Source organism: Lupinus angustifolius, unplaced genomic scaffold (genome assembly GCF_001865875.1).
Source record: "Lupinus angustifolius cultivar Tanjil unplaced genomic scaffold, LupAngTanjil_v1.0 Scaffold_387, whole genome shotgun sequence".
NCBI classification, from domain to species: domain Eukaryota; kingdom Viridiplantae; phylum Streptophyta; class Magnoliopsida; order Fabales; family Fabaceae; genus Lupinus; species Lupinus angustifolius.
Genome location: NW_017727795.1, coordinates 243,460 through 268,034, shown reverse-complemented (window position 1 = coordinate 268,034; position 24,575 = coordinate 243,460). Strand labels below are relative to the sequence as shown.

General features: G+C 34.8%; 1 protein-coding gene across 2 annotated transcripts in view; it reads left to right on the top strand.

The window, feature by feature from the left end:
- Positions 1-3,068: 3,068 nt before the first annotated feature.
- Positions 3,069-24,575, top strand: part of LOC109341180 — a 25,824-nt gene continuing 4,317 nt past the window's right edge. The window contains exons 1-9 of one of the 2 annotated variants that reach the window (XM_019579021.1): positions 3,073-3,415; positions 4,815-4,881; positions 4,976-5,053; positions 5,391-5,443; positions 5,863-5,946; positions 14,695-14,747; positions 14,861-14,925; positions 15,032-15,090; positions 16,467-16,796. In XM_019579021.1, the coding sequence (XP_019434566.1) occupies positions 3,176-3,415; positions 4,815-4,881; positions 4,976-5,053; positions 5,391-5,443; positions 5,863-5,946; positions 14,695-14,747; positions 14,861-14,925; positions 15,032-15,090; positions 16,467-16,556 (789 nt within the window). In that variant the 5' untranslated portion in view covers positions 3,073-3,175 and the 3' untranslated portion in view covers positions 16,557-16,796. Of the gene's footprint in view, positions 3,416-4,814; positions 4,882-4,975; positions 5,054-5,390; positions 5,444-5,862; positions 5,947-14,694; positions 14,748-14,860; positions 14,926-15,031; positions 15,091-16,466; positions 16,797-24,575 lie in introns of those variants that run through there. The other variant, XM_019579022.1, reaches the window with a different exon arrangement.

Genomic DNA, 24,575 nt, shown 5'->3' with positions numbered 1-24,575 from the left:
GTGGAAGCTATCAAAAGATAATTATGATCTGATACCATGTTAAAATATGGTAAGAGCCATGAAAAGAAAGTTTCTTGATGAATCAAGAAGTGTATAAAAGAAAGCTTAAAGAAGCTTAAAGAAAGAAGAACGAGAAACAAAGATTGATAATATTCTCATTGAATGAATTGAATTGATTGAATAAGAAATGAGTCAATATGACTTATTTATACAAGAGAAAAGAATGAAAAGAAAGCTTGTAAAACAAGTAACTAACATAAACCTAATTTGCTAATTCCTAACTTTCTAACCAACTATCATCTTCCAAAATAATCTATCATATATCTTTAATAAAACAATTGTAATCATTAGTACTATCTTTATTATTTATCAAAGTGGGAGTACGTGTATGAGACTGTGATCGATTGTGCTTGCATGTGCGAGAATGGGTGTGTGCACGTGTGAGAGTCCATTGCAATAAGTATGCGCGTGTGAGAGTCCATGCACGTGCAATAGTGTGCGCGCATGTGTAATTTAAATAAATGCATGTATTTGTTTGATATAATAACTTATGCATTAAATGATAATATTACATTAAACAATACTATTGTTAGATTTAACAACACTTGCTCTAATTGGCAATGTTGAAAGTGAACAATCAGTAGCATCTACTCAAGTGTTATATAATATTTTATTCATTTTCTCCCCGGCTTTCATAAACAACACATACCATTTCTCCACTTTTTTCTTTAAATTAAAAAAAATAAAAGATATCCTCATATGAAGAGATAATTATCTCTTTCCGCCACTACAATCATTATATATGTCATATTTAATTATGTTTTAGAAAAATATTTCTAAATAATAAAAAAATATAACATGTGTTATGATTGTACTTGTTGAAAGAGATAAATACTTTATTGTCATTAAAAAATGGTTTTCAGAATTCTTCTCACATATGGATATTACTCATCTCATTTATATAAGAAGATAATTATCTCATAGTATAAGGAGATAAATCATCTCATCTAGTCAATAAAATCATACATGTATCTTATTTAATTATTTTTTATAAAAATATTTCTAAAACTAAACAAAACAATACACATCTCATACTTTTAATGACTTGAATGAGATAAGTTATTTTCCGGTATGAGAATATACTTTATTTTCTTTATATGATGTGCATCTAGAAATGGCGACAACTGAATTTGTCTCATTCTTTTCATTGGCTTCCTCTCATAAGTCGTCTTCACGAATTTGGTGAAGATATGATTGAGCAATGGGTTTGAAAAATGTAGTCATCAATTAAACGTTTCTCATTTTGCTTGGTCTTCGGTATTTATGTCAACAACACACTTTGTCATTTTCATAATAGACACACTACCTATGACGAGTTTGTTATGCCTCATTATCTTGATAAAAATACGGCCTCAATATCCATATAGAACAGTGTTGGTAAATGCACATGATATTTGTCATACACTTGTAATATTGAGCTTTGGGGTATTCTGAGAGTTATTCGGCGTGCTTAGGATTTGGGTATTTGTAAGGTGGTAGTGAAGTTTAAGTTTACTTCTCTAGTTGTTTTGTTGGATAACGATGAAAACCATTTTTAAGAGTAGATTGTTGGATATAATCTATATATCTAAGCTCATATATTAGAATTATGCTTTTCCTATACTTCTAGAAAAGAGAAATATTGTGTGAATTGACTTGCCAATTGGAGTATCCGAAAAATATTTTGATTAGTTTTATTCTACATTTCTACATATGCTACTCACAAATACTATTTAATTATAGGTGAGAGATTCTATCTTTATTGACACGAGGAGCTCTTGATGAAAAAGATATGTTATTAAAAGAAAATTTACTTCAATAATCTATATGTTTCTTAAGAGATCAATCTCCCACTATAACCAGATGATACCTTTCATATATTAAAAAATGGGGAAAACTTCACAGTAGACTTTGCTCTATTTGTAAATAAATATTATAAACTATTTTTTTTTAATTATTACCTTTTAAACTTTAGTTCTTAGTAAAATTACTCATTGCATAAAAATAATGTTAAATTTATAGTAATGAAAAACAATACTCAATACTTGCAATGTATTCTTAAGGGAAATATGTATACCCCTTGAGCAATCAACATGACCGCGTTTACCTTTCAATGTATTATTTCTTTTTTGCTTTCTTTCTTTACTCCTTTTGTAGAACAATCTAGAAAACAAAATATCTATAACTCCTCTCAGCCCTCACTAATAATAGTCCATGTTTGCACTGTTAATTTAGGATATTATCTCGTCATAATCAAGCCAAATTTAAGTTCAAGCAAATGATACCATCAAATTATTGGGTCAATAAATGTTAAACTAAACTTACTCAACTCATCCACACAACACTCACCTGGTTTGTAGGTTAGATTTAATACTTAATAATATCACACATATATTTATTTTTGATACATTAATCATAATTTCATATATAGTATATATCAATATTTTGTTTTACTCACTGTCCCACCAAATACTAATTCTCATTAGTACAAAAGCCAGGAATCAAGTGGAACTTAAGCTCTTCAAAATTTATATTCGAATCAAGTGGAACTTAAGAAATTAATCAAATAGATACCGAGATTGTATGCCTTAAGTCAACAACTACTCAATATGCCATTCCCAATACAATAATTTTACTAATAAATAAAGTTTAAGACACAATTAATAAGAAAAAATAGTTGATAATAATTACAAAATTTAGGATATGTTACTTTGTTTGGTTCTTAAAATATTTGAAGTACTAAATTACCTTTGTTCCTTGAGATACACAATACATTACTAACAAGAAGTTAGTCTATTTATGTAAAATCCCTCTAGATTTCAGAAAAATCAAAAGAATTAAAAATTCAAAATTTCATAACGACTCCAGTTGAAAGGGCAACTAAATGGATATACATCTACTATCCCATAAATTATGTCACTACTTAGTCAAAAAAATAATTAAATATTAATTTTCTAATTTAAAAATATTCTTTCAGACTAAACACTCAATTAATTCTTAAGGAGGGATACAATGGTAATACCAACAAAAACACACACCACGCTGCGCGCTGATAACACATATATCTGGAGAGTTACAGGAACATTGTGGTTTGCTCAATTTTTTAGCGTTAGAGACAAAGCTCTCTTCCGCAGCAATGGCAACAGTGACAGAATCATCGGAATCTCAGATAACCTCAGCACGTGATAACAACTTAACAGGAAATAGCAATGCTCGAGTCCTAGATGAAACGGCGACGTTTATCGACGACGCTGTTCGACAAGCCCAGTTTTACCAAAAGGCCTTAAACGACGCCGTCGAATCTGCTCTAGATGCTTCCATAACCCGCTTTTCTCAAATCCGTTCAACTTCTTACGCTCATTTCAACCAGACCTTGGTAATCTCTATTTATTTCCCCATTCTGTTTGTTTTTTCCTTAGAAAATAAAAAAGAAACGAACAATTTTGAATTCGATTCGTCATGGCATGATTTAATTCAATTGGTTTCGCTTTTTTGATTTTTGGTTCTATAGCGGTGGCATCATTCGTGTGAAGATTTTGTTTCTTCTTCTTCTTATATTAGTTTCCGGAGGAAAATAGAGAAGGACTTTGAAAGTGAATAATAAAATAAAAATGAATGAACCATGTAGAATTTGAATTGTTTTGATCTAATTTCGCCAGTTTTGTGAATTTCCTTCCTTTCGGATTCCTGATTATTGATGTAAGGAGAGATCACCCGTGGTCTTATCAATCAGAGTGTGAGATTACTTATAGCTGTCAGGTTTGTTACTAAATGATTAGGGTTGTTAGGTATTCCGTGATAAGATTGTTTCATGACTCCTGGAGCTGAGTTGCACGGGCTCAGTGATTCAAATTGCACACTATATCACGTGATGAAATTGTAAAATTGCGTGCAATAGCTGTGTGGCACTGAGTCACAATGATGCAGCCGCTCGGACCGCATTAGACCTACCAAACTGCATCAAGTCATGTCGAATTCAAAAATAATTTTTAATTATAAAATAATTCACACCGTAATAGTTACAATCTGCATCGCAATGGCCACAATTATTACAATCGTAATAACTACAACCGCAATCACAAAGGCAACCATAATTTAAAATATTATGTGGGCTTATATATCTGCTGGCTTGCCTAAGTTGTACCGGCCTATAACTTTGTAATGGAAACAATTTGTGTGGCATTGTGCCCGTAATAGGCCTTGGTATCTGCTCGGTTTAGATTACAGAATCCGGACCAGATTAGTTTGTTTCCTATTTTTATTTGCAATCAGTAATACTTTCCAGAATGTTTAAAATATTGAAAATGGGTATGTAACATTGAATAGACTGATTGAAAAGAAGATAACATTTTTTGTAATAGTATACATTATTTTATAATTTACTATAATCCCCCATGAAATAAGAATAACATATACTTTCCCATAATAGCAAACATCATTCTTATTTTTATTTGAGTCTCACAACATCTACATTTTCCCAACAATATCTACATCTATCTTTATTTTCCCTTGGCTAAGAACAACCAAGAATTGTTCTTATTTAAAATCAGAAAATAAGAATGACACAATAGACAACATAATAAAATGTTCTTATTCCATTAAGAATAACCTTAAGAACAACCACTTTGGTTGCTCTAATCATTGGTGAAAACATATTGATTGGAAATATAAGGATAAAAACATTTGATCAAGAAACTATCACCCTAACTTTTACAAAATAGTTTAAATGTGCCAATGGTTTGTTATGTTATGAAACTAATTTCTGTTGACTGTAGGATTCTTTGGATGAGCTAAAGTCTCAGTACAATGCTTATGAGGATATTTTGTTTGGAAAGATCAAAGGTTTGCATTTTGGTTGCTCTGGTGTTTTTTTGATTGAAGCTAGGTTTTTTCAAATTCAAGTTTCTAAAGTTTAGCTTTTAATCTTCCATTGCAGATGGTGCCCTTGTTGCAGCTTCACAACCTGCGATAACATGTGGGGCCACTGCTGCCTTGGGTCTTGTGGTACTTAAACGTACGGGTTTTGTTCTGTTTTTCAAACTACAGGTTTCATGGTTCATGCTGCATGTTACAGATTTTATGCTTCTACTTTTACCGAGTCTCATCCCCATTGAAGTAATCATGTATATGAGGCTGTCAATTGTATAGAGAACTTATCCAGATAATTGATATTAAGGCCATGGCCAACTCTTGAGCCTAAATTTCAATGTCAGTATTTTGCTAATTAAATGTGCATATTTTGGCGCTTCACTGTTACTAATGTTAATCAGAGTCAACATTCTTGATGTCGTTCTAATTGTTCAACATGTTATCCAATAGCAGATTATTTTTCTTCAAAATTTACCTTGCAGGGCCTCGTCGGATGTTGTACTACAACACCTTGCGTCTTTTTGTTAGTGAAGAGGTGAGTAGCCTAATTATATTTTCCATTTAAACACACGACAAAAGATTTTGAGTTTAATATTAACAAGAATTGTATATGAATCCATAAATGATCTGAATACATAATGAATATGTCTATTTTATCCTTTGTTGGAAGCATTCTAGTTAACAGAAGTTGATGAATATTAGTTTAAAAATTTGTTTTGTCTAGCTTATTACATGGAGGCGAGGACAAAATATTGTTGTTGGTTCAAATAAACATTCTTTCCTTCATTAGAGTTTCGTTTCCTTTATGCTGCTTTTTTGAAATGATGTTTAGATCTTTTGAAATGTGTTTTCCTATCTTGGTATATATTCTTGTTGAAGATATGGTTGATGTGAATGTGTCTGTGCATAACAATTACCTGGGTTATTGCTTTGGCTTTTGATTTTGGGTTGCAGTCTTTGATTTCCAGAGCCAGTGCTGAAGTGAATGAGTTGAGGATATCAATTGATCTTCTAAAGGCGGAAGGTGAAAAGCTGCAGGTAAAAAATGTGTTTCATATATGTTCTCGTTGAAGTAGTTTTATAAATCTTCTCATTTAATTTTCAGCTATTTCATGCATTAAGAGTTTCAATATCCAACAATAAAGAACGATATAATACAATCTTTAGCAGAGGGCTGGTCTTCTGATAATTAACCAGGAAAAAGAAAAGTGAAACCACATTTACAAACTGGTGAAATAATCCTATTTTCCTGTCACAAGTCACAACCATAAAATCCCCTTCAATTAAGATAGGAGTCCTTATCCTAATCATTAAAAATTTTCTATCGCTTAAGCTAGGTCTACTCTTTACCTTTTTAACTATCTTGAGCAGAAGGAGAGTGGAAGCTTCTCTTCATGGTTTTAACTATCTTAACTCCTTTTGTAATTGATTCTGCATCATTTTAGATTCTCTCCATGGTTCTTAACTGTCTAAGCCTGTTTCCTCTTTCTTCCTTCATATTCAGCACCATGATAATGGTAGCTTCATCCAACCTGTTAGAGAACAGTAGGGTTATTATTAGTATAACTTCTTAGATTATCAGTATCATGTTAGTAGGCTTAGGCTGGTGCTAGTGGTGCTAGTACTCAGCCTAGTTATCAGTAAAATCGGGGTATTTTATGATGCTGTTCTGATACTGATGTACTGCCAGTGCTCTAATGAATTTTTTATTTTAAAAGAAGTTTTTGTATCACATTTTCTTCATATCAATAATATATATAGTGTATGCTTGTTAGCCTCCTTCTCTCTTTCTTTCCTAACCCTAATCCTATAATTCTTCAACATGGTAGAGAGATGCCATCCACCTTGAGTCAGTTTTTCTTTTCCACTGTGTTGGGTTCATTTAAGTTGACTGTATATTATTTCTTAGTTTTTTTTATTTGTCCTTTCGTACCAGCTTAGTGTGAAACCCATTTAAAAAAAACAGAAAAGGCAGAAAAAGTACCATCATAATTCAAGTTAGTGCAGCAATCACTGTGCTGTTGTATGAACTTTCTGTGACCAATGAAGGGTTGCTGGTGACATATTGGTCTGAATAGGGTGGATGGTTGGTGACGGAGTCATCAGTAGCTGGTTGAGGAGATGGGTTGTTCGTAGGTCCCAAGTAACTTTTATTGGTTGTACTAGGGACGGAGTAGTGACAGTCACACTGCATCTGTTGTCGTGTTGCTGTTGGTTGCTCGAGACTCACAATTCCAGTGTGGATAAGAGGCATGATGGTTTGGGTGGTGTGCTGAAGACTGATTGGAGGTCCGATGATGTTTCTATTGAATTGGTTTCATCCCACATTGTGTGGATGGGTGCAGTTTGGTGTTCTCTAGTTATCATTCCCTCCTTGATTTGATCTTGGCCTATTTAGCAATGGGGAGTCGTAGATTTTGATTCTTTGGATCGGTTGGTCCATTCTATGGTATTGTGTGGATTATGGAGGCTTCTAATCCAATTGAGGATTAAGTTTTAGCTGTTCGGAGGCTTTTGTAAGGTTTGGCAAGATGGTTGGTGCTTTGGTGTGTTTTGTTTTGGTTCTGCATATGTTTGGCTTGTGTTGATTTGATGGTTAGCTTATGCTTGGTTTTTCATAGGCTTTGGAATAATTGTGATTTGTGTTTAGTGATTTAAATTGCAGACTGCATCACCTGATGCGGTTGCAATATTGCGGTGACCACCGCAACCGCATTACACCGCAATTTTGGTGTGACTCTGAATCACAATGATGCAGCCATATTGGACAACAACGCAACCGCATTGGACCACATTTGGACTGCATCAAGGCGCATCAGACCGTTTAGGCCGTATCAAATTAAAAAATATTGTTTTAATAATAAAATAATTTACACCGCAACAATCGCAATCTGCACCACAGTGGCTACAATGACCATAATCGCAGTAACCACAATCGTTACTACAATCACGACCACAACCGCAATTTAAAGCACTGTTATGTTCTTTATTTTTATATCAAGTGTTCATGGATTTATGACTTTGGAAACTTGTGAAGGACCCCTTCTATGTTACTAAGTAGTGTGGTTCCTGAAGCACTGTTTCAGAGACTTGATTGGAGGTTATTCTTCGGTGGTATCATAGTCCAATCAGTGCTATGGAGACTAGTTTGGAGGTCATCTGGGCCATTGAGGAGAAAGTTTGACGATTCCAAAACTATTTGATTTGATTGGGATGTTTACCAATGATAATTAGAAGTTTTCTGCCAACGATATTGCTAAGGGTTTGATATTCAAGTAGAGTACTTGTTACCTTACTTCTTTGTCAAGATCACTTACCCTATGTACCACGTAACGAGTGCAATGTACCATGTTCCACATATTAGGTTCGCCATAAAAAATGTCTTATAAAATTAATATAAAAAGTGATGAACTGTATACCCAAGAGAACCATGTGTCGGTACTGCATACTAGATTACTTTGGGTTTGCTAGTTGTAGCATAATGAAGGTTAATAAGCTTAAGCTTGAAGGGAATCATTAGAGAATTGTAGGGTTATTACTTAGTCTATGAACCCGATCGGGTCGGGTAAGAGGAGTGAGGGGGTATTCAGTTATAGAAAGAGAAAAGAGATTCTTCTCTGAAAAAGGGATTGATAGTTAGGCTATCAATATTATCTTTCATTTTACTGCACACATTGTCTCTATTTTTCAATTAATACAAAGTGACTATATTTAGATAGTCTATCCACAACCACCAGAATTGCATTAAATCCCTTAGATTTTGGAAGGCCCATGATGAAATCTAGAGAATTATCCTCCCAAACAACATTCAGAATAGGGAGGGGTTGCAGTAAACCACCAGGAGTTGTAGCAGCGCATTTCTAGGGTTGCAGTAAACCACCAGGAGTTGTAGCAACGCATTTCTGTCGTTGGCAAGTGTCACAAGCTCGCACAAAATTACGGACCATTTTTTGCATACCTGGCCAATAAAGGTTTGCTGTTAGTCTTCTATAGGTGCGGAGAAATCCCGGATGGCCTCCCAACGGTGATGAGTGAAATTCTTTTAACAATAGTGGAACTGAAGGAGAGGTAGGAGATAAGACTAGACGACCTTGGTAGAGCAACACACCTTGATGCACCGAGAAACCGCGTTTGGCAGAGGGGTAAGCTTTTAGGGCCTCAATTATTTGTTGAAGAGAAATGTCCTGCTTGACTTCTTGCAACAAAGTTTCTGCATCTACCCACGTAGGATAAGAAATCATTGAGGTGAGTTCCACCGCATCATTACACCTGGACAGGGTATCTGCTGCCTTGTTCTCGAGTCCTGATTTATACTTGACTTCAAATTGATAACCCAATAGCTTAGCCAACCAACATTGTTGATCCGGTGAAGAGACCCATTGTTGTAAGAAATGCTTCAAACTTTTGTGATCTGTATACACTACAAACGGTCTACCCAAAAGATAATGACGCCAATGTTGTATTGCAAGGACTAAAGCCATCAATTCTTTTTCATATACTGACTTAGCCAAATTTCCAGCAGATTCAAAACACAACTTACCTTACCAAGATCCACTGCCACACCATTTCCTGATATTACATGACCCAAGTAATCCACATGCTTGCAACCAAACTTGCATTTTGCTGCATTTGCCACAAAACAGTGTTGCTGCAACAGTTTTAACACTTGCCTTAAGTGAACAATATGCTCCTCCTCACTCTTGCTATAGACTAAGATGTCGTCGAAAAATACCAAGACAAAGCTACGAAGGAAAGGCCGGAAGACATCATTCATAGTGGCTTGGAATGTTGCTGGAGCATTCATTAAACCGAAAGGCATAACCAAGTATTCATAGTGCTCATTGTGAGTCCTGAAAGCAGTCTTGTGAACATCAGACTCATGGACACGAATCTGATGATATCCGGATCAGAGGTCAATTTTGGAGAATATTCTTGCCCCATACAGTTCGTCCAACAACTCATCGACGATAGGAATAGGGTATTTATACGGAATGGTTACCTTGTTTAATGCCCTGTAGTCGACACACATACGCCAAGAGCCATCTTTCTTTTTGACAAGAATCACGGGACTGGAAAACGCACTCGTGCTAGGACGAATTACGCCAGCCTTCAATAATTCTCAGACATTAACAGAGCAGTGTTCAGCAACCAATTTGATTTGATGAACTCTTTTTCTTTCGGGAGGTAAGGCTATGTGTTCTTGAAAAACCGTTGAGAATTTGCCTAATAGTCTAGCCACTGCTGGACATTCACCTTCTTCCTTCATACTGGTAGTACCCTCACTCTGTATACACCACCAATCATTTGTTTCCCTTCGGCCTTTGTCTTCAAGGAATGAATGTAAGAACCCATGTTTACCATGCCTCCTCCTTTGACTTTGCAAGTTCACCTCTGCCCCCTCATACCAAAATTGCATAGTTAAATTTTTCCAATCCATCACTACCTTCCCCAATGTACTCAGCCACGACACACCTAACACTACATCCAGACCTCCTAACTCCAGTACTAGAACATCAATTTCAAATGTTTGTGGGCCTAGGTTAATCCGCACCCCCCTTACAAATTCCCGTGGAGAGTACCTTGTGACCGTCCCCCAACTTGATGTTCTTCGCTATCATTGAAGTGATTGGAAGACCCAGAGCTGTTGTAATTGCTGGGGAGATAAAGTTATGGCTAGCCCCACTATGAATGAGGACCATGACTTCAATTTCTTCCAAATTGCCAACTATTTTCATAGTCCGATGCTCCCCCATTTCACCAAGAACCCCGAGTACTTTACACTCTGCCTCGCCATTGTCATCCTCCTCTGTGACACTGGTCTCAACCGCGATGATTTCTCCCTCATCGTCGCCATCTTCTCCTTCTCCTAAAATCAATAACCGCAAGGAACGTTTAGGGCATTTATGTTGAGTTGGATGGTATTTTCCTCCACATTTGAAGCAAAGTCCCTTCGCCCTTCTATCCATCACTTCTTCAGAAGACAAACTTTTGGTACCTTTCCATCTCTCCACCGCGTTACTTCGTCGTTCCGGTTCTCCTTTTCGCGCCGTAGAGAACATCGATGATGTCGAAGAATGATTCGGGTTTGATGAACCCGTTTTAGACGATGGGTTATGACTTGGGTTGTTCCAACCCGAATGTGGGAATCGGTTCCTTTAGGCTTGGCCCAAACTACTACGGTTGTTAACATTGGACTCGTTCCAATCACTATGGGCCCCTCTTTCCCACACATTTTTCTTTCCATAATACCTCTCCCCTTCACCATCATCTTCCTTTAATTCATCCTCGACATCCCTTGCCATTCTCATCATCTGCATTCTGGTTTGAGGGTTCAATGTACATATTCGCCTCCGAATATGAGGTTTTAAACCACTCATGAAATACCCCAAGTACTGCTCTTCTGGTAGGCGTCCAACTTGCGACGACAACAGTTCAAAAGCTGCTACGAATTCCTCCACACTTCCTGTTTGACGTAGGGTGGACAGTTCCTCAAACGGATTCTCTAACCATCAGCCCCCATAGCGAGCAATCAGTGCCTTCTTTAATTTCTCCCATGACAAGGCATCCTCTATCTCGAGCAACACATTAAACCAATGGATCGTTGTTCCTTCCATACTCACCCTTGCTAACTTCACAAGCATATCATCGGGTGTGCTCTGGATGTCAAAATAAATCTCTGCGCGAGTGATCCATGCGATTGGGTCGTCTCCCTCAAACACTGGTAATTTCACCTTTTTGCCTGAAAGTCGCGATTCTCCACTATCACCGGTGGTCTGTTCAGTTTCAGCTTCTCGTTGCTTTTGTCCCAATTGATGACTCAATTCTGCTAGCACCAGGCTCTGCGTTTGCATTTGAGCATCCAAGATTTGCAACATTGTTTTGACTTCTCCCATTTGCTCCTCCAAAATTTCAACCCTATCTGCCATTTTTGGTGGCATCTACTGTACTCCTCTCTGCTGTAGGTAATTAATCTGGCAGGTCGGACCAATTGATGGATTTCAGAGCTAGAAAACTCAGAAGAAATAGTAAACAATAACAATAATTTTGTATCAATTGAAAAATAGAGACAATGTGTGCAGTAAAATGAAAGATAATATTGATAGCCTAATTATCAATCCCTTTTTTAGAGAAGAATCTCTTTTCTCTTTCTATAACTAAATACCCCCTCACTCCTCTTCCCTTTCCCTAAATAGCAACTGAATACAATTCTCCCTCTCTCCCTTTTCTTGCCAGCTCAGCTTTCTTTTCACGTTTCCTTACATAGACCTTCCACACTTTGGGCTTCTCATTGTTAACTTCAAGGCCCACTTTCCTTGCTGTGTCTCTATCATAAGACTTGTCCCTACCTGACCCTAAATGTTTATCAGGCTAACTTTTGAACTCGAATCTGACCATAGATATGATTGAATATTATGCCTTTTCCCCATTTTTAATTTGTCTTCTTAATATTATTTATTATGGATATGACTTATGAAATGATATAAATGCTGATATTTTGTGAATCGTTTGCATACATGTATATATGGTGAAAAGATTAGAGAATCAATGACATATGGAATGGTATATACAATGTAGCAATCAATTATTTGCTCAAAAGTGTTCTAAATAACTAGCAAAAACAATTGAAAAACACGATTACAAATATGAAATTATATTAGTAGATGTTGTTGCAACCAAATGTATTATCTACTTTGGGTCAAAGAGATGTCATTGCACTTTACATAATTGAATAAGTACGTATAAACAGGAGTTATGTATGAGCATGGTTGGATCGGGTAATGTTTGTCCCTTACTCGGCCCTAAATATTGACCGAGTCTAATTTTTGAACCGGAATCCGTCATTCGACCCAAAGTGAAACCATACCATATGCAAATACAATTACGACCATGCCAAACCGGGTGAGCGGGTAGGATAGGGTTTTTCTCACCTCTAGTGGGACTTATCTTCCAACAAGTATTTAAACCACTCCACAAACAACAAGGCAGACATGAATACTAATGGATGACATCGTGATGTTATCACAAATTGCTTCATCTGGGCTTCATACTAAATCTTAAAAAGTTTTCTAGAATGGTCTTCATCCACACAAAAATCATAGACTCCCGAAATCATAGCTCAGAGCTCTGCTTCTGTGCACTTGACCTTTATACTACATTATGGTTCTTACTTCATGTTAATACAAGGTTCCCTCCAAGCAACATGAAATAGCCAAACGTTGAACCTGCATAATCTGCATCAGTATAGACCTCTATAGATAGATAGCCACCCCATTTAAATAGTAATCTTTTCCCGGAGAGGCTGAGATACTGGAGAATATTATCTACTGCCTGCATATGGCTCCTGCTTATATCATGCCTGAAGTGGCTCGCTATGCTAAGTTGCTAACAACACACTTAATCTGGTCTGTTGCATGCCATATGTATTAACTTCTCTGCCAAACTATGGTATTGGGTATTATCGATATTGGGACTTAATTCCTCATTTGCCTATTCTAGGATTTGTTCAGTAGGCACAGCAGTTGTTGTGTATCCAGGTTTTGTAGTCTCTTTCAGAAGATCAAGAACATATATCTGCTGAGAAATGAAGATGCCATGTTTAGAGTAGGCAACTTCAATTCGAAGGAATTATTTCAATCTTCCAAGATCATTTCATTTCAAACTTAGTAAGCATTTTCTTCTTTAGGGGAACATTTTCAGCTACATCATCTCCTAATATAGTAATTAATATCATCCACGTATACCAGTAAGACAATAAGTTTACCTTCAGTGATTGTTAAACGAAAAGGGTATGATCGCCTTGATTTTGCATAAATCCATGAGCCATCATTGTCGTATTGAATCTTCCAAACCAAGCACAATGTGATTGCTTCAACCCATATAAGGTCCTTATCAGCTGACACTCCTTAGTCCCTTCACTGTAGGAGTCATATCCAGGAGGAACCTAGAAGTAAACTTTTTCTTCCAAATCTCCTCGAAGATAAGCATTCTGCACTTCAAATTGTTGAATTTCCCTTTGAAAATGTGCAGCAAGAGAGAATAATTCTTATTGTCTAAATCTTTGCCACGGTAGAAAACGTCTCCTCATAACCCTATTCTATAAGATTGTCTGTACCCCTATGCTTTCGGACTTGTTTTGGCAAGCGTGCCATTAGACCGATATTTTACGGTGTATTAGTGTAAATTCATCTTCACCCTACTTTTTGTCTCTCAACTATTCCCATGTTCCATTTCTTTCCAATGCTCTCATCTCTTCATTCCTAGCTTGAAGTCTTGAACCCAGTTTTTGTCTCTCAATGCTCTTGGACTGTCTTTGGGATTCTGAGTCAATAGCTTCAATAAAACTTCTGTGCCGCAAAAAACAGTGTTTGGAGGAGACAAATTGTGAAATAGGGTATTTAGCACAAGGCCTTCCAATTTTCTCAATGCATTAGGTAAATCTTCATCTGGGTTTAGGAATTAGGATCAAAATTAATGAAATTCATCGGTCATTGTGTTTTCATTACATACCATCGGTTCAGACACTTGGAGTTGAGTTTGGACCAGTTCATGTTGTTTCGTCCTTTGATACACCACCTTTAGGGAGCTGACTTTAGCCCTTGCAAATGTTTATTCATTTAAGATTATTTTAGGAGTTTGGCTTTACACTTGCCATTTAACCATTTCATAGACCTTTTACAAGCTTGAGATAACCCCTATTCCTTGATTAAATGTTGTTGTAAGCAAGAAGTAAAATGATGACTTATGTTCAGGTATTGATAGTATTTTATTTTTACTTGTTGTTTTCAGAAGAGTGCATTACATGCAGAGGAGCAACTTTTACGTGGAAGGACAAAACTCAGGTTTGCAACTCACAAATGTAGAGCTATAACATCGACTTTATATGATGTTATTTCAAAAAAGTATTGTTATTTCAAATGTAGAGCTGTAACATCGAATTTTTATTTCATTGTAGACAAGCAGGAAAGCAGATCAGATATGTGATTAACTCAGCACATAAAATTGAAAGAAAGGCAGGAGGTACGCAAAAGATGATGTTTGTTTTGACAAGTTATTGCTTGCCAATGAATAAGCTGGTGACTGGACCTTGTGCTTTCGATGATTTGGTTTGTTTTTTGTGCATTAGGTTTAAAAGACATCCTTGGAGAACTTCCTAGAAGAGAAGCATCTTACTTCCGGTCCCAGGTAATTATTCTGTTGGCAGGACCAATCTCTTACTTTACAGGTTGATATGAAAGTTTTCAAGAGTTAACGATTGAAATCGTGTTTTGAAAAAATGTAGTTCTTATTTTTCTTTAGCAATCATAATATGGATTAGTAGGTAACTATAACAATAGTTTAATGCATGTTTACTGGATCTAGCCTTGGCTTTAGCTCAATCAGGGACTGAGTCATTACTTATCTTCTAACTTCTCAGATTGGATGTTGAAGAACAAAGTTGTGAATGCCAATTAATGCACACGGGATGAGTAAAACTAAGCCGAATGAAATATTAGGAAAAAATTAACAGCTGAATCAAATAGGAAGGAATTCAACTGGAAGGAAAGGATACAATGTAACTTTCCATTTTTTACATTGGACTTAAGAGTGTAGGAAACAATTCACTAATTGTTCTTGTAAATGTAACATCACATGTATTTACATGCTGAGTGCCAATCACTTGTGCAACTTCTCAGACTTATAGTGCACCACCAGACTTCTTTGGAAACCCACCGGCCACTGTACTACATTGTACTTGGCTCATTTCACCCAACCCAACATGCTTTCCTCCAGTGTTATCACCTAAAGTCGTTAGCTTTATCCATGTCATGAAGAATCAATGCAGAACCATGGTCAACCAACAACCTAAAACTGAGAATTTGTCACTCTCCCCCTCTGAGTATAATGAGTACATCAAGCTCAAGACAACTATGCAATCCACGGCAGCTAAATCAGTAGTTTTTCTCCCAAAATCATTCCTCCCCTGTGTCCTAAATAAGGAAATACTAAATTCCTACCCATTCCCCTGACAAATTCTTACACATAAAAATCATCAAATTGAAATAGACTACAGACTGTCGAACTCTTTGAGTTGTGCATGCAGGGTCTATTTGGGAACCAACTTGAAGGGGATGAAAATGAAGGGAGAGGAGAGTCAGAAGTGTTACAAGATAGAATATGGTTTTCAACATTTTGTTTTGATGTGACATTATTAGAGAGCTGAAATTGAGGGGTACTTTTACATTTCTTGGAAATGATTAAATATTGTTACACTTCTTAGGCACGAGGCTAGGCCTCGGTGCAATAGTAACGTTGCTGCTTAATAACCATGAGGTCATGAATTTAAATTCTGCAAACAACCTCTCCATATGCAATGATAAGGCTACATACATCTACTTTCCCTAGACCCCATTTTTTATCACTTCTAACAAATGCAAGAAATATCATTTTGAATATGCAACTTTTAACTGTTATGAAGGAATAGAGAAAAATTGCCAAGACTAACTGAAATTTTTAATACTGATTTACTATATATCTTCTTATCTAATGCAAAAACTTATGTTACATTATCTGGTTGGCAGGTTTCAAAGCTTGCTTATGAGGCAAAGCAAGAAAAGAATTCCTTGACCAAGGAGGTCACTAAAATTAGCAACTATGGCATCTCAGTTTGACAATATTTGCCTCACCTTTCTCTAATTGTATATGTATTTGAGTTTTCTGATAAGGACCATCAATATCAGATACGGTTGATCCTTCTGACTTTCTCTTGAAGAATAATACAATCCTCCAATTTTTTTTATTAAAATTACCTTTGATTTATGAAGTGTTAAAGAGGGGGAACATCATCCCCAAAGTAGGGATAATGGAGGGAAATGTAATAGAAGAAAAACACAGATTGTATACCTTTGAAAGAAGTTTACTACATATTAATGTGGAACCTTGATTATTCTCTATCTGGGTTTATTTATTTGTCTTTGTTTATTTAGAAAATCAATTGAATGTAATGAGTACCTAAAACATGACTTCTTGAGTTTAGATATTAGGAATGCAAAGGGGGCATGAGAATGGACCAGGGTTCAATAAACTAACCCACCAACGTTATAGTCATGTTTTATTTCATACAAATATTATTCCATGCACGGATATGACTTAACAACATCCATTAATTGGCACTCCTGTTCAAATTATAGGATTGAGTAGAAGGAGAAAAGAAAATGCTCAAAATAGTAATTAAATGAATTTTGCTAAATATAGTTTCAAGTAGTTGTAAATGTTGACGATATATGAAATGGATTGATCAAGGAAGAGCTTTTCAAGCTCTAGGGAAAATAAATTGAAGAAGATGAATTGATTAATGATAAGATTTGCAAGTTCTACGAAAAATAAACTGAAGAGGATGAATTGATTAACAATCCGTAATGAGCTTTGCAAGCTCTGGGGAAAAAAAATCGAAGAAGATGAAGACAATAACACTTAACCATTCATAGCAGAAACTATCTCCAAGCTTAACCACCATGAGCAGAAGAAATTAACAAGATTGAATTGAAAGAGAGAGTGAAGGATAAACAATTTGTGCCCAAGAAGGTAAAAATGAAGAAGATTAAATTCAAATTAAGAGTGAATTAAATTGTGGTTGTTGGTTAATAAGGGCTTTAATTTCACCTAGGGGTTGAATAGGTAATTCAAGTAACAATTTAAAATCAATTCGAGTATAAAAGATAATATGAAAAACTATTTGTTTTAATTAATAAAGTGGTTAATAGAAGACTTAATCAATTAACTTGCTGATTTTCTTGAAAATCTTTTTGTTCTTGATACAACAAGAAAACGATGATTAATCTGATCTAATATGCACTTAAACAAATTATTGAAAGTGATTAACAAAGAAGATCCACTCATGCAATTATCTCTATATGAGTGTAATCTAATAAAGCAAAAATCCGATAATTGTATGTAAGTAAAAGAGTAGGGAAAAAGAGAAGATAACACAATCAATTTCTCCTGGTTTGATTTCTAATCCACTGCAATCTACATCTAGTCATCACATTCTGATCTTGAGAGTTTTGCTTTACTAAAAAGAAATCAAATGTTTACATAAAATACTTCTTCAATGAAGAATTCTCTTAGACCTAGCTTCTAATGGTTCCACACCACTTCTAACCAAGTATACCCATAGAGATCTCTTCTTGGACCTTGACCGCAATCTAGAATTTTTACTAAATTTCTCTCTTCCTCCAAGGTGATACCTCACACTCCAAAGAGACATTTACAAATCAACAAATAAAACGTGTACAAAGTTTCTTGCACCTATGATGTGCTAATCATACACTAATATTCATAACAAAACTACCCTTTGATGAATCTTATAATCTCAAAGATAAATATGTATGATTATGAGTCACAAAAGGAAAACCTTTGAAAATACTTAATGTTGAAAATAAACTCTTTCGAAGATTTACAAAACTCTCTCTTTTCACATGAAAGTTTCTATCACTCTTTTGAGAAAATCACTCTTGAAAATTCGTGCCAATCTTGCATCAAGTTTCTATATCAGTTGTATATTCTTTTCTAGTTTGCATATGTGAAAGGATGCTTAAATACCATTCAGTTTGAAACTATTTTCTGTTGGGGATAATCGATTAAATAACCACTTAATCGATCAACATTTCATTAAAACAAGATACCAAACATAATTCTTAGACAGATTTATGACACTAGTATTATCACATTTAATACGTATTTTATCAAGAAAAAGACCAAAATCTAATAGTTATTGCTTCATCCATAAAATTTAAGCATAACACACCAATGACAATGTATTCTACTTTGACGGGAAAGTGCAACACATGCTTTCTTTTTACTATGCCATGATACTAGTGAGCTACCACTAGTAGCGTGAGATGTGATTATTTAGGATTAGCTTGATATCTAGCATACACACACTAAACATAATATTGATTCTACTTGAAGTTAAGTGAAGTAAAGAACCAATCATTCCACAATATTTAGTTACCTAAATAGTTTTGCCTTTCTTATCCTTATCAAGATAACATGAAGTAGCCATTAGTATGGAAGTTTCCTTTGCTTTTTCCATATCAAGTCTTTTTAATAGCTCCTTGCAGTATTTTGCTTGATGAACAAATATTCCATTTTCCATTTGCTTGCTTTGTAGCCCAAGAAAGAAAGTAAACTCTCCTATCATAGACATTTCAAACTCTCCTTTCATTAATTTAGAAAAATTCTTACACAAAATATCATTAGTAGCACCAAATACTATATCATCAACATATATTTGCACTAACAAAATATATTTTTCTAATATTAGGTTGAAAAGTATGGTATCAACCTTACCCCTTGCAAATCCCTTCTCCAAAAGGAAAGAACTTAACCTATCATACCAAGCTCTAGGAGCTTGCTTTAATCCATAATGGCCTTTTTCAATTTGAAAACACGATTAGGAAATTGGTAGTTTTCAAATCCAAGAGATTGTCCACATACACCTCTTCTTGAATAAAACCATTCAAGAGTGAAATTTTTACATCCATTTGGAATAATTTGAAATGCATGATAGATGCAAAGGCTTAAAACATTCTAATAGTCTCTAATCTTGTTATAGGAGCATATGTCTCATTATAGTCAATATCTTCTTCTTGATTGTAACCTTTAGCTACCAATCTACTTTTGTTTCTAATAATCAATTTGGACTCCTCAAATTTATTTCTAAATACCCATTTAGTGTCTATTATAGGATGATCACTTGGTATAGGGCCCAAATCCGGAACTTTGTTTCTTTCAAATTGGTTTTGCTTTTCTTGCATAACTAGTGACCACTTCTCATCCTCAATAGCCTCATTAGTAGTCTTAGTCTCAATTTGAGAAACAAATTACAAATATTGCGGAAATTTTTTTGGGTTATCACTCTCTTTGAAATATCACCTATTATATTATCGATATGATGATCTTTTTTTGTCTTCTAAGCTTGTGGCATTCTTTCAAGTTCTTGACTTAAATCTTGGTCTTCTTGCATAGAGTTTTTAGCTTCTTGATCTTTCAAGTACACATCCTCAAAATTACCTATAAGATCATCACAAATATCATTCATCTCCTCTTTTGGAGAAGACTCATCAAATACCACATATATAGACTCTTCAACCGTCATTATCCTTTTATTAAAGACTCTATAAGCTTTACTATGATTAGAATAACCAAGAAGTATTCCTATATTTGATTTTGAGTCAAATTTACTTAAAAGTTCTATTCCATTATCCAAAATGAAATACTTACATCCAAAAGCATGAAAATGTAAAGTATTTTGTTTTCGACCTTTAAAGAGTTCATATGGGTTTTTCTTAAGAATAGGCCTCCAAAGTATTCCATTCATAACATAGCAAGCAATATGAACCGCATCCGCCCAAAAGTACTTGGGCACTTTGCTCCCATTCAACATGGTTCATTTGATTTTGGACTAAATCAGCAAGCTTCTTGAATGATTTAAAAGTATCACTTTTGAGTGTAGGAAAAATAGTCCATGTGAATCTTGAATAGTCATCTACAATAACAAGTGCATAGTAACTTCCACCAAAACTCATTATTTGAGATGGTCTAAACAAGTCCATATGAAGTAACTCCAATGTCCTTGTTGTGGATACCATGCTTTTAGAAGATAAAGAACTTTTGACTTGTTTGTACTTTCGGCAAGAGTCACAAGTTTCTTCCGTTTTAAAATTGAGTTTAGGTAGACCGATTACTAAGTCATTTGTAGCTAACTTGTTCAAATGATTCAACTGGATATGAGTAGCCCGCCTATGCCAAATCCAAATACCATCCTCATTTGAAACTAAGCATTTTGAAAATAAGGAGGAGATAACATCCAAATCAACCATATATATGTTATTTGTCCTATGGCCAATAAATTTAACACTATTGTCTATGTCACTTTTAATTATGCAACACTTAGAGTCAAAGATACCTTATTACCTATGTCACGTAATTGGCTAATGCTTAGAAGATTATGCTCCAAGCATTCAACATAGAGCACATTTTCATTGATTGTTTATGAAGCATCACCAATCTTTCCAACTCCAAGTATCTTGCCTTCATTATTATCTTCATATGTGACATGAATTTTGTCCTTAAGTTAAAGCTCAATAAACTTAGACTTATCACCCATCATATGCCTAGAACATCCGCTATCCAAGTACCTTTCATGCCCATATGTCCTTAGACACACCTACAAAACAATATTTACTTGCTTGTTTTAGGTACCCAAATAATAGTCTTAGGTCTCTTAGTGTTAGTTTTCTTGGGATTTTGTCCCTTTTCCATCCAATCTAATATCATAAGAATTAGTAGTATGACCATGAAACCACAATAGAAACAAGTAGGTGATTTATGATATAAATGTTTTGAAAAATCAAGATGTTTATTGTATAATCTCTTTTTAGCATGCATGTATCCCAACCCAGATTTACTACCAAGATTCCTTTGAGATGCAAGTAAAATTTCCAATTTATGACCACCCTTAGAGAAATTAGCAATGGTATCTTTTAGGCATGCCTTCTCTTTTTTCAAGGATGGACATTTTTCACAAGAGAGTATCATAGAAATTTTTTGAAGCACAATCACATGTAGAATTTGCATAGATAAGACTTAAGGTTTCATTTTCAAGTTGAAGTTCATCAATAATTTTCTACATTTCAAGAATTTTATTTTCATGCACTAAAATTAGCATTTTCCTATAATGTTTGCCAACTTTTTATTGCAATTCTACATAAGCACCATATAATCAGTCATATATGGAGGAATCATCAGAATTAGAGTTATGAACCCCATTAGAATCGAAATGTTCATCATGTGATTTCTCTACTTGAATTCTTGCATTTGAAGTTGTCGCCTTAAGAGAAATTACCTTATTTTTCTCGTCTGATTCTTCGTGAAGTGTTAAGCGGCCAAGTTCCATCTCGTGTTCTTGTAGCTTTCCAAAAGATATTGCAAGTGACATTTGATCTAAGTCTTTGGATTCCACAATAGTCCTCACCTTTTTTTGCCAAGACCTATCAAGACATCTAAACACCTTGTTAGTAAGTTCACAATTTGAAAACACTTTATCTAATACAACAAGATAATTAACAATATGAGTAAATCATTTTTGTATGTCATCCATTGATTCATTAGTAGTAACATTATATTTCTTAAATTTTTAAATAATATTTATTTTTAATTTAAAATGAAAAATATTATTAATGTGAATAAGAGTATAATTATCTATTCTATAGGTGTAGAGATAAAGTCATACTCTCTCAATCTTCCATTTCTTTTCTTTTCTTTTTCTCTTCTACCAAGCAACCCACAATTCCATTCTTTTTCTCACCTCTTTCTTTCTCTTCATCATCTTTCTCGTCTTTTTATTTCTTCTTAATTTCTTCTCAAGAACCAAACGAAGAGTTAGGGAGCTAATTTTAGCCCTTGCAAATGTTTATTCATCTAAGATGGTTTTACACTTGCCATTTAACTATTTCATATACCTTTTAAAAACTTCAGATCACCTCTATTCCTTGATTAAATGTTGTTCCAAGCAAGCATTAAAATAACGATTTACATTCGGGTGTTGATGGTATTTTATTTTTACTTATTGTTTTCAGAAGAGTGCATTACATGCAGAGGAGCAACTCTTACTTGGAAGGACAAAACATAGGTTTGCAACTCACAAATGTAGAGTTGTAACATCGACTTTATATTTATGTACTGCTATCTGCAATTTATAATTTTTATTTCATTGTAGACAAGCAGGAAAGCAGATCACAAATGTGATTAACTCAACACATAAAATTGAAAGAAAGGCAAGAGGTACTCAAAATATATGTTTGTTTTGATAAGTTTTTGCTTGTGAATGAATAAGTTGGTGATTGGACCTTGTGCTATCGACGATTTGGTTTGTCTTTTGTTAATTAGGTTTAAAAGATATCCTTGGAGAACTTCCTAGAAGTGAAGCTTCTTACTTCCGGTCACATGTAATTATTCTATTGGCAAGATAAATATCTTATTTTACAGGTTGATATGAAGGTTTTTATGACTTAACCATTGAAATGGTGTTTTGAAAAATGTTGTTCTTATTTTTTTAGCAATGATAATATGGATTAGTAGGTAACTACAAGTCTATAACAATAGTTTAATGCATGTTTATTGGATCTAGCCATTGCTTTAGCTCAATTAGGGGACTAAGTCATTACTTGTCTTCTAACTACTCAAATTGGATGTTGAAGAATAAAATTTTGAATGCTAGTTAATGCACATGGGATGAGTAAAACTAAGCCGTATGAAATAATGGGAACAAATTAACAGGTGAATCAAATTCGAACTGGAAGGATAGAATGTAACTTTCAACTTTTTATATTGGACTTAATAGTGTAGGAAATAGTTCACTAATTGTTCCTGTAAATGTAACATAACATGTGTTTACATGCTGAATGTGATAGAAACACTAAATTTCAGAATTTTATTATAGAAGATTTTAGATAGAAATGAGTATTGATGTTATACAATAACATAGCATTTCCAGAGTTTACAGTTCTAACTAGAGAGAAAGCATCTCCTCTAGAATTTTCAGTCACAAAAGCATGAATGAATTCCCTTTACCCTTCCTTTTTCTATAATTGTCATGTCACTCATGATACAAGGGGAGATACTAAAATAACTCTCCTTGAACTCCCTTTTTTCTTAATTACTCTCATTTCCCCCTCTCTTGGCTTCATTCTCTTTCTCTTAGTGTACATCTTCCATATTTTGGGCCTAGTGTACAAATATGGTATCATATCATTGAACCCTCCTGTTGCCACAACCTTTTCTTTAAGGCTAAAATGAGGAAATTGATATGTCAACATTACTTTATCTTCCCAAGTCGTGTCTTCAACGCTCCTACCCTTCCATTTGGTCAACAATTGTCTTGTCCTTCCCCCTTCTTGCATAAATTTCTCTTGAAGTTGACACTTGTTCTACTTCATCAAGTTCATCCATTTCTACTTCCAACCGTTCTAGTAGTGCGATTTTCATGGCATAATCCCTTATGGCCTTCTTTAATGGTGATATGTGAAAATTAGGATGAATTCTGGCCATGTATAGTAATTTTATTTTTAGGACACTGCATCCACCCTAGCAATGCCCATTCTCCCACTTCAAATTTGAGTTCTCTTCATTTCTGATCAACATAGTTCTTAATTTGTTGTTGAGCATACAATAAACGAAGCTTTAATTGTCTGAATGCCCCATCCTTGTCTTCCAATTCATTTGTTATGCCTCTACTTTTGTTTCTCGATCAAAAAACCTCTTAAGATAAGGTTGCTTCCTCCCATAGACTATCTCAAAGAGAGTGGTTCCAATAGACCCATGAAAGGTTGTATTGTACGAAATTATGTCCAAGACTGTTGATAGGAGTTTTCTCTTCGATGTGTTTTCTTTATTTGGTTAAGTAAGTGAACTCGGTTTTATTCTTTGTTCGCCATCTCGGCTTTGTTGAAATAAATTCCAACGCCGGTATAATGGTTTCAAGAATATTCCAGTTACAACTTACTTCTAATAATCATGTGAATAAGTTATTCCTTCTTTCCCCATCTCGGCTTTGTTAGAATAATTTCTAAAGCCGGTACAATGGTATCGAAGCAATTCCCTATTACATAATTATTAAGTACCTTTGA